Genomic DNA, 13,770 nt, shown 5'->3' with positions numbered 1-13,770 from the left:
AAGTACATACCTCCGCTTGCACTCCCACACTGTATTAGAAGTCTGTCCCAGTGATATAGCATCAGATCGCAGCTTCTTAACCTTCCTAGCTTTGAGAGGTACAGAGCGAAATGCAATTGCAAGTGCCCAGGTTGCGATTTCGACATCACTTTAGAGATATCTGATTAATAAATTTGCAACTACAGATCACAGGATAATCAGTTGAAATAGTGTAGAGAGAAATTTACAATTTCTCAGCGGGACCAGTGAAGGACCGTTATCCATACAATGCGACTTATCTATCTCCCTGTAGTTGTTTCGTTTGGCAGTTGTTTTGGGAAATACGGTGAGTGTAAAGTATTTTGTTAACATAAGATAGCTTTAACTTCAAACACACAGGTGGTGGTTGTATCACCCAGTCGCACGAGCTGGAGGCTCATGATGGTCATATGTGTTTGACTTAAAAACATAGAAAACATGTACCGTGTTTCTATCGAGTTTTAGTATAAGTCCACTTGCCTTCTATCACGAATGCCGTTCTCACATTAGCCACCCTACTCATATCTATTCTGTTGTCGATAGCGAGTAGACCAGCAGTGTGCGCTTTTTAACAAACTGGCGGCCGCTTAATTCTTTGCGTTTCGCGAGGTGTCTAAGAAGAGGATCATAGGATTAAGATAAAGTTTTGAACGACTAGTAGATTAATACTAAGACAATTAGATTATTCGCTCTCGAGTTGAATCGGGCTGCGCCCTCGTCAACTATTACACCATAGAAATCTCGAGCTCCTAATCTAATTGTTGAATAGTAACACGATTTTAAACCAATCAGCGCGCGTATTTCTACTGAGCTATTTTCTAAAAGTGCTGAGAACTACACATACCTATATAATTATTTTCTTCGAGTCTAAAGATGATTACTCTAGTGCTAACAAGCTGACGATCGAAACCTGTGGCATAGAGATGACACAAATTTATAAGTGCCTCATCAAATTTTCATTCTCGACTACAAGCGATAACGGCCTCAGTACATATTTCGTAGGCCGGGTTGAAACAAAGCTTCGAAACGTTAATTTATCCGACTATCCAGTTAGATTCACGCTCAAATATATACGAAGTTTGAAGCTTTCGCGACATGTTGACCTTGTTTGCTTTCAGTACAGTTATTTTATTATTTCATACTTGAGGCCCCTGCCACGCTAATAGCTACACGAGGGATATTCCCCAATTTTAATAAGGGTATACCTAGTCACGTGACGCGTTTAGTCCAATTCGCCCGCGAACTCAAATACTTGATGAATGGATTTGATCCTTAGTTGGAATTCACGAATGATCCGAACTTAATAATGTTCTGCATTCTCTTTATGCAACTTTTTTGTTTATTATATTCAGCCCACGTGTCCGACCAGAAGGAGCCAATCGAACAATTACGTCATGTGTTTGTCTCACGCCAAAATGGGAAAGACACAGACACTTGTGGTTTGGACACAAGGCCGTGCAAGACACTCGCCAAAGTCTTCAGCAAAACGTCGTGGTCTTCGTCTTCATATCGACGGCACAGGGACGGCGCACGCCCCGTACGACTGTCTTGGAATGCCAGAAGCTTTAGTCGTTTCCACCAAAGTGGTCCTCGAAGGATTCAACATGTCACCTCGCATTTACTGCAAGTTCGGTATTAAATTTGTTGCCCCAAAAGGGCTAAGCATGGTTGCCTTGTCGAATCTGGTGTTAATCGGCACACCATTGGGCTTTGTAGATCTCTCAATCATCATATACAACTGCACTATAAGAGATATACTGAGTTCAAGAGCTTGGGCTATTAGGGCGGGTTACAGGGTAAGACAAACAAAAACAATTACAATTAAAGAAACGATCTTTCAGAACAATTCTGCGTGTTTAGGCGTCGTAGCAGAGGGACTATCCAACATCTCACAACTGTCCCTTGCCATTCGTAATACCACGTTCACGTGCATTCAGAGGGGTTCTGTTAAAGCTGTGTTGACACCAAGCAAAAACTTTCTTTTGAACATTGACTGCGATGTAATTGTCTTCACTAAAAACACAGGACGCTTTTTGTATCCCACATTAGAGGAAACTCTGGGTGGAAAACTCACAATTACAGCGGTGATTAGGAACTCCGTTTTTTCAGACAACGCTATTTCTGTTGCAAACTATCTTGTTTTGTCTCGCCATTTCCAAGTTTCCTTGTGCCTCTTTTTCAAAACGAGTCTTCATGCAAAACCTTTCTTATGAAAGTGAGTTTCATTTACATGAAAGTGAACCTGTAAGGCGGAACTCATTTTCATATAAATGGTTTTGCATGTAGACTTGTTTTGACACAGAGGCAAAAGGCAACTTAGAAATCGCCCATTAAAATAGGCTAGGAAATCCTCTAGCGTGACCAAAAGTCTGCATTATAGAGATAGTTGCCATCAAATGCCCTGCCAATGTCTCCCCCTCACCTGCTACTTTGTCCAGAATTAATAGAAAAGTTACAAAGTGGCCTTTAATGCATATTCATAGATACATTTATGTGAGAGTCTATTAGTGTCTCATTTAGCACTTGTATTTAAAGAAAGAGGGTCACTCCGAAAAACGTATATTTTTTGTAAACGCTAATAAAAACCTTGCACTAAGTTTAGCAACTCACCGACGTTTTAGCCTCTAAAGTGTAGGTTTTCCTTAAGGAATTTGTCTCCAAAGAAGCTCAAAATTCAACATCGTTGCCTCCATTTTGAACAGTACTCAGCAGCCAGGCTGCGTTGTTGTGATGTCATTCTGTCCACAAGATTTTGTCCAAATGGCTTCCGGCAAGTCTTTTTGCTGTCACTCTGGGTTATGGCTGCTCTTGAGTCGTATTATTTTGAGCCAAACATGCTCCAAACTTTGAAAATGAAAGTAGTGATGATAGTGAAGTGGATAATCGCTTGGAAAAATACATTTTGCCAACCTTGTGAAGGATGCAAAATCAGTTGGTTTTTATTCTTGCTGCCAATTTCGAGTCGGACGAAATGATGTCACATAAACACAGCCTGGCTACCAAGTACAGTTCAAAATGGTGGCCTCCGAAGTCGCTTCTTTCGAGACAAAGTTGTTCCAGATAGCAGGCACTTATAGGCTGAAAAAGCTGAATGTTTACTTGCTACAGCTGAAGACAACAAAGTAAGCTTTTGGAGTGACCTTCTCCTTTAGCCAGAAAGTTCACACACCTTTTGACAATCAATTAACACTTACACTTAACCAGCTTGTGATTATAAGTGGATTAAGACCAAAGGATATAAATGAACCTTATTTGTTTGGCCACTGGAGGAGTTCTAGAAGTGTCGATATTGATGAGGTGTATCAGCTGAGACCAAGACAATTGTCCATGAAGATTAGGTGTCTGTAATAAGCTAGTAAAAAAGAAGCACAGTTAACCTGTTGTAGTTTGAATCTGGTAGGAAAACTAACAAGCTGTGGTCATTAGCAATGGAAGATCAATACTGGACAAGAATAAAAATGTGTACCTCACAAAAATATGAACTTTTAAGCCAAGAATTGCATAGCTTAGCCCTTCTAACTAAGGAATACACAGTAAAGCGGTTTCACTCTACTGAAAGACAGTCATTGTTGCCTATAACACACATTGCGGTGGCAGGATTTCAAAGATTTATTTAATTCCCAATTCTTTGCATGTAGGCAGCAAATGCTTCTTCTTTATACTGAACAGCAGCCTTGACAGGATCCTCTGCCTGGTAGACTCCTCTGCCAACAATTATAACATCACTGCCTCTGCTGACAATGACATCACTAGGTGTGAGATACTGTTGACCAAGATTATCCCCTCCAGCACTGAGCTGAACCCCTGGGGTCATGTGAATGAACTGAGGATCATCCACTAAACAGGATAGGCTAATAAAACCAATAACAAAGTCTTTGTGAGTCTTTACCATTTCCACTGCTGCTTTAGTGTATTCTCCAGTGGCAAGGGTTCCTGCAGAGCTCATTTCACCAATTAACAGGCATGCCCTACCAAGGGGTTCACCAATTTCTTTGAGGCCCTTAATGACGCCATCCCCCGGGACCACATGTGCATTGACTAGGTGCGCCCAGTCTGCAATATGGTACAACCCTTTGCTGTACTGATTCTTCACAGTGTTGCCAATATCAGCAAATTTTCTATCTTCAAAGATTGCAAAGTTGTGCTTTTCTGCAAGCTGTTGGAGAGACTCGGCAAATCCTGTGGTGAAATCCTCAAGGATGTCAACATGGGTCTTCACAATGCACACGTGTGGCCCAACTTTGTCAACCAGGTTCAGAACATCACCACAGGTCGTAAAATCAACTGATACAGCCAGATTTGATTTTTTCTTGTGCATGATCTCAAATAACTTTCTTGTGACTGGGTTAGTCACAATTTGAGCTCTAGCTTCGAAGCTAAGTTTGCTTCCTGGAGTTGCTGGTACCTTGCCTATAGCCACAGATGGCTGGAACTTGTTTGTGGACAAAAATGAGCGCACTTTTGCCGCCATTTCTTGATCGACCTTTCCCTTGGCAAACAATACATCTAGAACTTCAGGGAGTGTTAACAGACTATGAAGCTTCACTCCCTGCGATTGTAGCATCTCTTTTCCGCCTTGAAAGCGATCTAGTAACACCACAGCATCTGAAACGCGTAACGCTACAGAAGCAAGCGCTTCGACTGTCTCCAAAACGCTCGAGCCACTTGTGACAACATCTTCAATGACCAAACACTTGCTTTCTGGCGTAAACACTCCCTCTATCAATCGTTTCGTTCCGTAGGATTTGGCTTCCTTTCTTCTCATCACCATCGGGACGTTGTAAGTCACGGACATGGAAGAAGCGATCGGTAAAGCAGTGTATGGAACACCGCAAATGACCGAAAAATCTGCCTTTGATGCCGTGGCAACATTCCATAACATATCACTTATCCGCTTGAGAATTTCAGGATATGATACAATCACGCGCAGATCAACGTAAACTGGAGACTGTATTCCACTTTTCAACGTAAAATCGCCGAATTTTATGGCACAAATGTCGTACAAACTTTCGATCAGATTTTTCTTCTGTTCGGACGCCATGTTTGAAACCATTTGAAATGCACGTGAACCGAATTCAGCGGAAGAACGATGAAGAATATTGCAGGCTCAATGCCGCCATATTGAAATTACCTCTTCGAACAGAGGAGACTTCGCAGATTGTTTTGAAGGAATACAGACCAAGAATGCCTCTGCCTCCAGCGCTCCAAGCCCGTCTTGCAAAGAGGGGAATAATTCAAAAAGGTAAAACATCATGTTAAGCTGTAATCGAACTTAGAGCGGTGTTAGCTAAGCGTAAAATCAGGTGATAAGACGTAAGACCAAGGTTGAGAGCACTGCAAACTTTGAAATCGTGTCAATGGAACTTTCCTTTTGGTCTTCGAATTTTGTTTAAAGCTAAAGCGAAACTCCGTTAGTTATAAACATCAGATGTATCTTATTTGGATCAAAGGTGCTTTTTTGGGAAAAAGTAGGCTTGAAACACAAGAAAAGGGAACAAGTTGTCTTTAGATTTTGTGTGATTTCTAGTAGAGAGTTGTATTAAAACTAAGTTCAACAAGTTACAACTCAATGAAAGTCTCAAATTGTTTCACAGCTAGGCATTTGTATAGTTTGTGTCACGTCTCTCCTCAGCTAGTGACATTCAGTGATATATTGGTTAGTACAAGCAATGCAACACAAGCCTGCAGTGGACCAGCATCCTATAGCAGGGAATAGCCTGAATACTCTGGTCACTTCTTGTTGCAAAAACTATAAGAAGCCTACAAAGAGACCATTTTTACAGTTGTCTGCTCAGTGACCTGGCCTCTGAATGGCAACAAGGCTGTAGATGACTTTGTTTTGATACAGACCTCACTGCTTTTGTTATGTAAATCAAGTTGTTCTAATGCTAACTAGTTTGCTTTTAAATGAGAAAGGCAGAGAGGTTTGCATCGAAGCAAGGTCACCTCCAGTATCACTTGCATTCATAGTGCAGGTCACTGAGGAAACAACTGTAAAATGGCTTATTGGGCCATTCCATTTAATATTTGCACCCCCCCCCCCCCCATGGAGGTACCAACAAACTCCCCCCCTAAGAATTTATCAAAATATCAAAGGCACCTACACAGTTGCCCTCTTTGAAACAGCCCTTAAAGACTTCCCCTCTGCCTCAGATTTCCTGAGGAACTAATAAGCACTGATGACGGCAACACCAAGGACGACACCCAGTAAAAAATGGATTTATATTTTACCCTCAAATTTCATAACTAACTGAACCTGTTCAGTGGGTAAATCTGTCTTAAAAACCTGTTCAAACTAAATATGTAATGTCAGCAATCAATTCCAAAACGAAATGCTACAATTTGCCATCATCGCCCACAGTCTCTAAAATATACAGAACATGGTCATTTCATGTTGTTGATTTGCAGAGGATGGCTATGAAATGCACAAAGATTTATAATGCATGTGCAAAGCTATTGTTCTGCTTATTACATGTAAATCTTTTGTTTGGTGATGTTCTCATTGCCGTTGCCTTCATGGTTGCCTAAGTTCCATATTATCTCAATAGGAGAGGGGAGGGTGCCAATAAAAAATGGAATGGCCCATTGCGGCAAATTTTTGGTGCTCTTTCCTCCATGACTGTCATGTAAGATTGACATGTTCTCATTTTGTTTGTTGACATTAGACAAAGAGAAACCAGATGAACTACCTAAAGTAGATGGACCAGTGAAGGGCTGTCCAAATACTTCAAACCCATATCACACATGTGTGGAATATTGTCGAAAACGATATGGCCAAAACAATACTTCTTCCTCACCAAAGGTTAGTAAGAATAACTGTGTATTCCATGTGCAGGGCAGGAAAAAACCCAGGTCCCATTACCTGGGGCAAGTAAATTTTGCTCTTGGGCAAGTGAAAATAGAAGTTTGGTGGTCTACTGGGCAAGTGAAATTCGCCTCTGTAGTCTTGTCCCATAAAAAAACAATTTCAATACTTGAGACTGCAAGATGAGCAAAACAATGAGTTGAAAGCATGGATTAATTTAAATTCAACTATGCTTGATTATAGACAGTGCCTAGTAAATGATGAACATTGTGCACCTATTGGGCAAGCAATCTTTTAGTGGGGCAACTGAAAACTGAAATGTACTGTCCCCCTGGGCAACTGGATTTTAAAATTTTTTTCCTGCCCTGATGTAAGTACAAAAGATTTATCATCAGACTAATTAACATTGTACATACTTAGCTATAGAAGCTGGAGAAACAGAGAATTCAGTTTCTCGAAAGAAGACCCATTCTTTTTGTCTCTTCCCTGGGCCACCTTCTTGCATTCAGGCTTTTGCATATCCCCTGTGGTTAACACTTTTGCTTACAAGTGATCTCGAGGATATCTCAAGACAGCATGGAGGGTTTGCTGCCAGGCAGACTACATAAAAGCTAAATTTTGTTTACACCTGCTTTCAGTGTTATGCTGGTGCATACCACATTTAAAATTCAAAAGATGTAAACATTTAAAACTGCCAATTTATCTCTCACAGTCGAGAATAATTTCTTGATACTCCCAGCCTTATTCTGATGTCAAATAAATCCATGTTTCATAACTAAAAGGCAAGTTCGACAGCAAACAAGTCTGGTGCGCTTACATTTTGGACATAGGCCAGGTTACATAGCATGTCGAAAGATGGCATGTCGAAAGATGTCGCCTATGCACGTAACACTGAAAGCGAGTGTATTAATAATAATGGGGAAATTTCAAATTGGAAAGAAACATGCCTGTTAAGATACAGTTGCCATGGAATTATAAAGGTTTGCTTCCTTTCCTAAATATTGCAAAATTTGAAAACATTTCAGTCAGGGTAGAAACTTTCTGCCTTCCCCGCTCCAGCCAGTTTGAATAGGCTTAACTTTGTGGATTTGTTACTCTATAGGGATTCAAATTGGTAAAGTGAAGAGAGGGTTTATTGTACGTTTGTACCTCAGGCTTGGCAGTTGTTTGTGTTATATTAGACTGTACATAATTACTGGATAATTTTGATATTTTGTTACAGGACTTCAGCACTGTTCCATTACCTGTAGGATGGTATCTAGTACCAGACCCCAGCAGGTAAGGCAGATATAGAGGATACTGGGTTCTGGACATCAAAGCAGGGTTAAGTTCTCATTCTCTTCATGTCTTTCTCCTCTCAGCTGCTGTGTAAATGGCTATCCATCAGGCAAGAAAGGTGGCGGGGTGGGGAGTGGTTGAAATGCATCTACTCACTAACCAGGACTAAAATAATAACAGCTTGATGGACCAATTAGGCTCAAATCCAAACTTTGCTTTTTACTGTGTGACCATTACTTGTGGAATTTGTGGTGTATGACATTTACAGACTGCAAACTGCAGGGTGACATACATCTACTGTATTCCCATTTCCATCAATAGCTGACCATAGATAGGCTATTAAACCTGAGCACTATTCAGGCTAACTGGAGTGCTATTTAGGCCTAAATGTAGTCTACAGTCTGCAATCTGTAAATGTCTTATGTCATATGTCGTGGAATTTGTGAGTTTGTATCAATAATCAATGGTTTTTAAGGCGAAGTCAACCTAATTTAATTTATACATTTTAAAACCTTATGTAGCCATGTACATGTATCCCACAGTATAGTCCCAGGTGTTTGCAGTTGGTTGTGTTTGTAATTGATTGGAAGTTCAGATGTTCAATAAATTGTTATGCTGTCATTACATGTATGTGATAATTAGAAGCATATTAAACACTTTTCATTCTGTGCTTTATTGTGCTTTTCCTTTTTGTTTCTAGTGGAGCCAGTTATTACTGGAACACTCTAACCAACCAAGTTTCTTGGCACCATCCATTAGGTAAGTGGAAAATAATCGACCGTGGTGGCAAGTTTCATGAGTAAGTTAATCCTTTCCTCATATTCTCCCATCTAATGAACAATTATTCCACAAACGCACATTGAATATGAGACAATAGATAGCCAACGAGGCGCATTGTGCCAAGTTGGCTATAATAATCTCATATTCAAACTAGAATAAAAATAAAAATACCCCCCCAAAAAAGCGTACGTTTACCATACTTGTAGAGCATGGTAAAATGGCTCATAACCCATGATGGCTGAGCTAATGAAAACTCTTGAATTGTATTATCCAATGATGCAGTTTATAATAATAATTAATACTCCTAAGAACTTCTTCTTTGGAAATGAAGCAAATGGTTCAGGACTTCAAATGAGCATTAAATAGCCATTAACAATCCTACATCTTTTTCATAAATAGATCCAGCAGCTGAAATAACTCTCCCGTCATCTTTACTCGAAAAGCAAAAAGGTAATTAATAAATATTATTGATAACATGAAATAGTTTTATGATCATAATATTATTGTGAGCTGCTTCTTAATTTACTGGGAAACAGTTTTCTTTTGAATGTAAAGCGAGTATTAGAATGATGTAAGAACTGTCTTATAGTAAATGTTTTTTGTGTGTGTGAGAGAGACAAAGTGGTGTGATTATTAGATCCTGCTTGGTTGGAATCTTGGACAGTGTCATTGTGTTGTGTTCTCAGCAACACACTTCACTCTCACATTGCTTTTCTCACCTGCCATAGTTGACCTAATTGTGTACCGGGGAATTTAATCCTGTGGGTAACCCTGCAATGAACCCACATCCCATTCAAGTTGGGGATTGTGGGAGGGGGGGGGGGGAGGGGGGGGGAGGGGGGAGTGCATATGAAACTGTGAGATAAGTTCTGGTGGTCTGGAGAACCTAGCCTGATGCAGACTTCAACTTATCTCTACCATTTTGTAGAAGCTCAAACAGACATTCAACCTAACAGAGAAATCCTTGCCCCACCCGGGGTGGACACGGAACAAGATAAAGAACAGGTGTTGAGTATCGGCAAACATCCCAGTCTCATGAAGGTAATACACAAATGGCACTTTGCATGCGGTCAGCAATGCTGTCCAGAACTTTTGGGTGTGTGTTTCTCTGGGGTGATCTGGATCAGGATCAGCCATTCAAGATCCTGCCACTCTGGTCACAGATTCATCGGTTCCTTTGATTTACCATGATCCAAATGATGTTGGATCACTGATCCTGATCCACATCACCCTAAAGGAACACACCCTTTGAAACAGGGTCAAATGGTATAGAAATGTTCTAAGGAAGTTTCAACCAAAAATTCCATAGAAATGCTGTAACGTTAATTTCCAGTAAAAATTTTTGAAACATTTGAGACGGTATGCATGTACGTTTTGAGGTCATCCCCTTTTCTAGAAAACTTCATCCTGGATAATGCTCAGTGTTTAATTTCGTCAGTGGAAATTTTCAGAAATTCACACTGTGTTAGATATGTTTAATTCCCTACGTGTCATTTTCTAAAAGTGTCTCCACTCTTTTTGTTGCCCATCGGTATAATTTTTTTGTTTCTTCCTGTTGTTGCTGTTGTTTATGTTTTAGGGATCCCAAAAGCGCCAAGAGGCTGCGGTCAAAAGAAAACAAGAGAAAGGTGAGCATTGAAACATCAGTCAGGGAATACGCTCCTTTTTTATATAAGAACATTGTTTTTCCGGCGGAGGCTAAATATTCTTAATTTTTAGTAGCTTTTAGACTGAAAATATTTTTGTAAATATTCTTAGATTATAGCATATGACATTTCTGTTTTCGGATGAATTTGGTAGCTGGATAGTTTAAAGTAATTTTGGAGCCAGTCTGTAGGCAACAAAGCCTGATGTGATGTACATAACTTCTTGCAGAAATGTTGTTAGCATCGAACATACGGCTAGTGCTGTTTTTGTTGCTTTTTGGCTAGTTTTGCCGTTAAGAGAAAGGAAGAATTTTATTGTGGTTTAGTTAAAACATAACATTGCATTGCATTTACAATTTTTTTTTTCTTTCTCTTGACTTGGTTGCAATGCTTGACAAATTATTCATTAACTGGCAGTGGTCATCTTCAGCGAATAAAGTTGTTAGTCTGTCAAATACAGTCAGACCTCTCCATAACGGCCACCTTGGGAAAGAAGAAAGTGGTCGTTGTGGAGAGGTGGCCGTTATGGGGGAGTTATGGGTAGGTGTGATGTGACACCTGTTTTTTTTTTTTTTTTCGGAGGGTGCAACATTTTTATCGTTAAAAAAAAAATGCTTATTGTAGCCTATAAAGACGTAACACCATCAAAATATATCAACAAAACAGAAACCAAACAAAAACAGAGACCAACAACGCGCGGTATGGATCAAGTTTAGTGACCTTTTAAATTAAAAAATAGTGTTTTGTATGCGCTGTTCAACAGTCGTTGGTTAACTTGCCGTTGTCGAGAGGTTACTTTGACAGCTGGAACACACTTTAGTGCCGTTGCTGTTGTGGAGAGATGCCCATTGTAGAGAGGTTTAGATAAGAGTGACTGTATGGACCCTCCACTGGGACAAAAAAGTGTCCGTTGAAGAGAGGTGACCGTTAGTTAACGTTCGACCGTAATCACAAGAAAACGACAAATAAATGTAATCAGAACGTAATGTAAATCAACTGATTCTCAAAGTAAGTTACTAGCTGTGGTCAGCGCATAACAATATCTTTTTTATATATTATTAAATATATATTTTTTATTTTATTTAGACATAAAAGCTGAAAAGCGTAGAAAATCAGAAGAAGTCGACCCAATGGATCCCTCCTCGTATTCTGATGCTCCAAGGTATTTGTCAATAGACCAGGACCGTAATGTCCTTTATTAGACTAGTATAAATCTACCAGCGTTCAATCACGAATGCTGTTCTCTGATTGGCTACGCTACTCACTATCTATTCTGTGATAGATAGCGAGTAGCGTAGCAGTGTGCCCTTGATAACAAAATAACGGCCGCTTCTCAGAGAAGTGTTTGTGAAGAGGATTTAGATAAAGGTTTGAACGACTAGTAGATTTTTACTAAAACAATTAGATTATGAGCTCGAGATTTCTATGAGTTGATTCGGCCTTCGACCTCATCAACTATCACCTTATAATCTAATTGTTAAATAGACAACGGTGTTACCAAGGGTGATGAAGGGTAGGGAGGCCTATCTCTCCTATCTATCCTCTATCCATAGAGGTCTTATGCCCAAGGTAATCCCTCTTCAAGTTAATTTTTTGACCACCCCCAGTCTCGGAAATCCTGGGAGGGTCAAAAAATAGCCAATCATGTGTTGCGGAGTCTACTCACGTAGACAGCGGAAGCGACTTTACACGTAGCCTGCATAGCAAGCGTTCCCGTACGAGCGGAAAGAAATCGGGCCTGCTCAGTCAATAACTGCATAATAGTTACTTAATACTCCTGTATTTGTTTCCACAGGGGTACATGGACTACAGGTTTACTCAAGAAAGGTGAAGCTAAAACAGGAGTCGACACAACAGCTAATGGACCTTTGTTTCAAATGAGGCCGTACCCCAGTCCTGGGGCAGTACTAAGGCAAAATCAACAACTGACACAGAGGTCTTCAGTGGAAACAAGTGAATGAACCTTGGAACGTTTGTAAACCTCAGCTGAACTCTTTCCTCCCAAGAGTTCCGAAGTTTTTTAGTTGCCAGAAAAAAGATCCTTTTGTGGAAATTTTGAAAAAAAAACAGCTGCAGTACCACGTGAAAGTACTGCTTACCAGCTTTCATTTGAATAGTCAAGGTTTCAATTGAATGGTTTTAGCCACAGACTTAAAAGTTAGAACCACCTTGAACAGCATAATTAACAGTACCACATGAAAGTACTGCTCAATAGCTTTCATTGGAATGGTCACACACTAGGGTTTCGTCCACAGACTTAAAAGCTAGAACCACCTTGTTCAGCATAATAAACAGTACCACATGAAAGTACTGCTCAATGGCTTTCATTTGAATGGTAGCATTGTAGGGTTTGATTCTCAGACTTAAATTTGAAAATTTGAAACACACGCTTCACACAGTCGAGAATTAAATTTAAAAGAAAGGCATAGCTGTTCTTTGCTGTAAGAAAAGAGAACCTTGTTTTCAGTAATTTCAATCAACATTGAATGATAACAAATGTTGTAAAATTTAATGACTAACTTCCTCACTGAGACTCGATACTTAATTTAATATTCCTTGTTCTCCGCTAGTTATGCATACATTTTCTTTAAAGGAGAACGTATATTTATTGTCCACGCTAATAAAAACCTTGCACTTACCAAAGTTTCAGCCCGGGGCTGGGGGGGGGGGGAAGGGGGCTACTCCCTATAATGGCCTATACGGGGAGGCTCCGCCCGAAAGGGGTGCCTTTTTCAGACTTCAGTTATATAAAAGGGTAGGGAAATCGGTCGTTTAGGTATTCAAAAGGGCCTTTAATTAAAGTATTTTGAATAGACGTTACAAGGATTCAGAAAGGGGGGTGCAGTGTTCTAAAGTAGCTATATGAAAGGGGTACCTTGTTTCAATAAAAGGTATATAAAAGGGGTGCATTTTCTGCCAAAATGGTATATAAAAGGGTAAGGGGTTGGACCTCGGGGCGGGGCCACCTCCCCCCCCCCCCCGCCCCCCGTACAAGAATTTGTAGAGTTACCCCCGTCCCGGGAGTTTCAGCCTCTAAAGAGCAGGTTTTTCTTATGAAATTTTTCTCCAAAGAAGCCCAAAATTCGACCATCGTTGCCCCCATTTTGAACAGTACTCAACAGCCAGGCCGCGTTTTCCTGACGTCATTCCGTCCGAGAGATTTGCCTAAATGGCTTCTGACAAGCCTTTTAACTACCACTCTGGGTTATGCCTGCTCTTGAGCCATATTATTTTGGGCCAAAC

General features: G+C 40.2%; 2 protein-coding genes across 2 annotated transcripts; one reads left to right on the top strand and one right to left on the bottom strand.

Moving 5' to 3' along the window:
* Positions 1 to 992: 992 nt before the first annotated feature.
* LOC145460568 (uridine 5'-monophosphate synthase-like) lies at positions 993 to 5,071 on the bottom strand. The gene has a single exon (XM_081445421.1). The coding sequence runs from the start codon at positions 5,069 to 5,071 to the stop codon at positions 3,632 to 3,634; it is 1,440 nt and encodes a 479-aa protein (XP_081301547.1). The 3' UTR covers positions 993 to 3,631.
* Positions 5,072 to 5,076: 5 nt separating this feature from the next.
* Positions 5,077 to 13,324, top strand: LOC145460577 (polyglutamine-binding protein 1-like). Its single transcript, XM_081445436.1, has 9 exons — positions 5,077 to 5,260; positions 6,684 to 6,820; positions 8,046 to 8,101; positions 8,802 to 8,860; positions 9,281 to 9,331; positions 9,810 to 9,922; positions 10,461 to 10,509; positions 11,614 to 11,689; positions 12,323 to 13,324. Exons 1-9 carry the CDS (start codon positions 5,077 to 5,079, stop codon positions 12,486 to 12,488), a joined length of 891 nt encoding a protein of 296 aa, XP_081301562.1. The 3' UTR covers positions 12,489 to 13,324.
* Positions 13,325 to 13,770: the final 446 nt, after the last annotated feature.

The sequence above is a fragment of the Orbicella franksi genome, chromosome 11, assembly GCF_964199315.1.
Source record: "Orbicella franksi chromosome 11, jaOrbFran1.1, whole genome shotgun sequence".
Lineage (NCBI taxonomy): Eukaryota > Metazoa > Cnidaria > Anthozoa > Scleractinia > Merulinidae > Orbicella > Orbicella franksi.
This window is presented reverse-complemented; position numbering and strand designations above follow the sequence as displayed.

What these genes read in the sequence shown, in the direction of transcription:
- LOC145460568 (XM_081445421.1), bottom strand. Translation starts at nt 5,071, where the DNA reads ATGGTTTCAAACATGGCGTCCGAACAGAAGAAAAATCTGATCGAAAGT.
- LOC145460577 (XM_081445436.1), top strand. Translation starts at nt 5,077, where the DNA reads ATGCACGTGAACCGAATTCAGCGGAAGAACGATGAAGAATATTGCAGG. An exon ending in TTCTTGGCACCATCCATTAG is followed by an intron (nt 8,861 to 9,280) that starts GTAAGTGGAAAA and finishes TTTCATAAATAG; the next exon opens with ATCCAGCAGCTGAAATAACT. An exon ending in AACATCCCAGTCTCATGAAG is followed by an intron (nt 9,923 to 10,460) that starts GTAATACACAAA and finishes TTTATGTTTTAG; the next exon opens with GGATCCCAAAAGCGCCAAGA.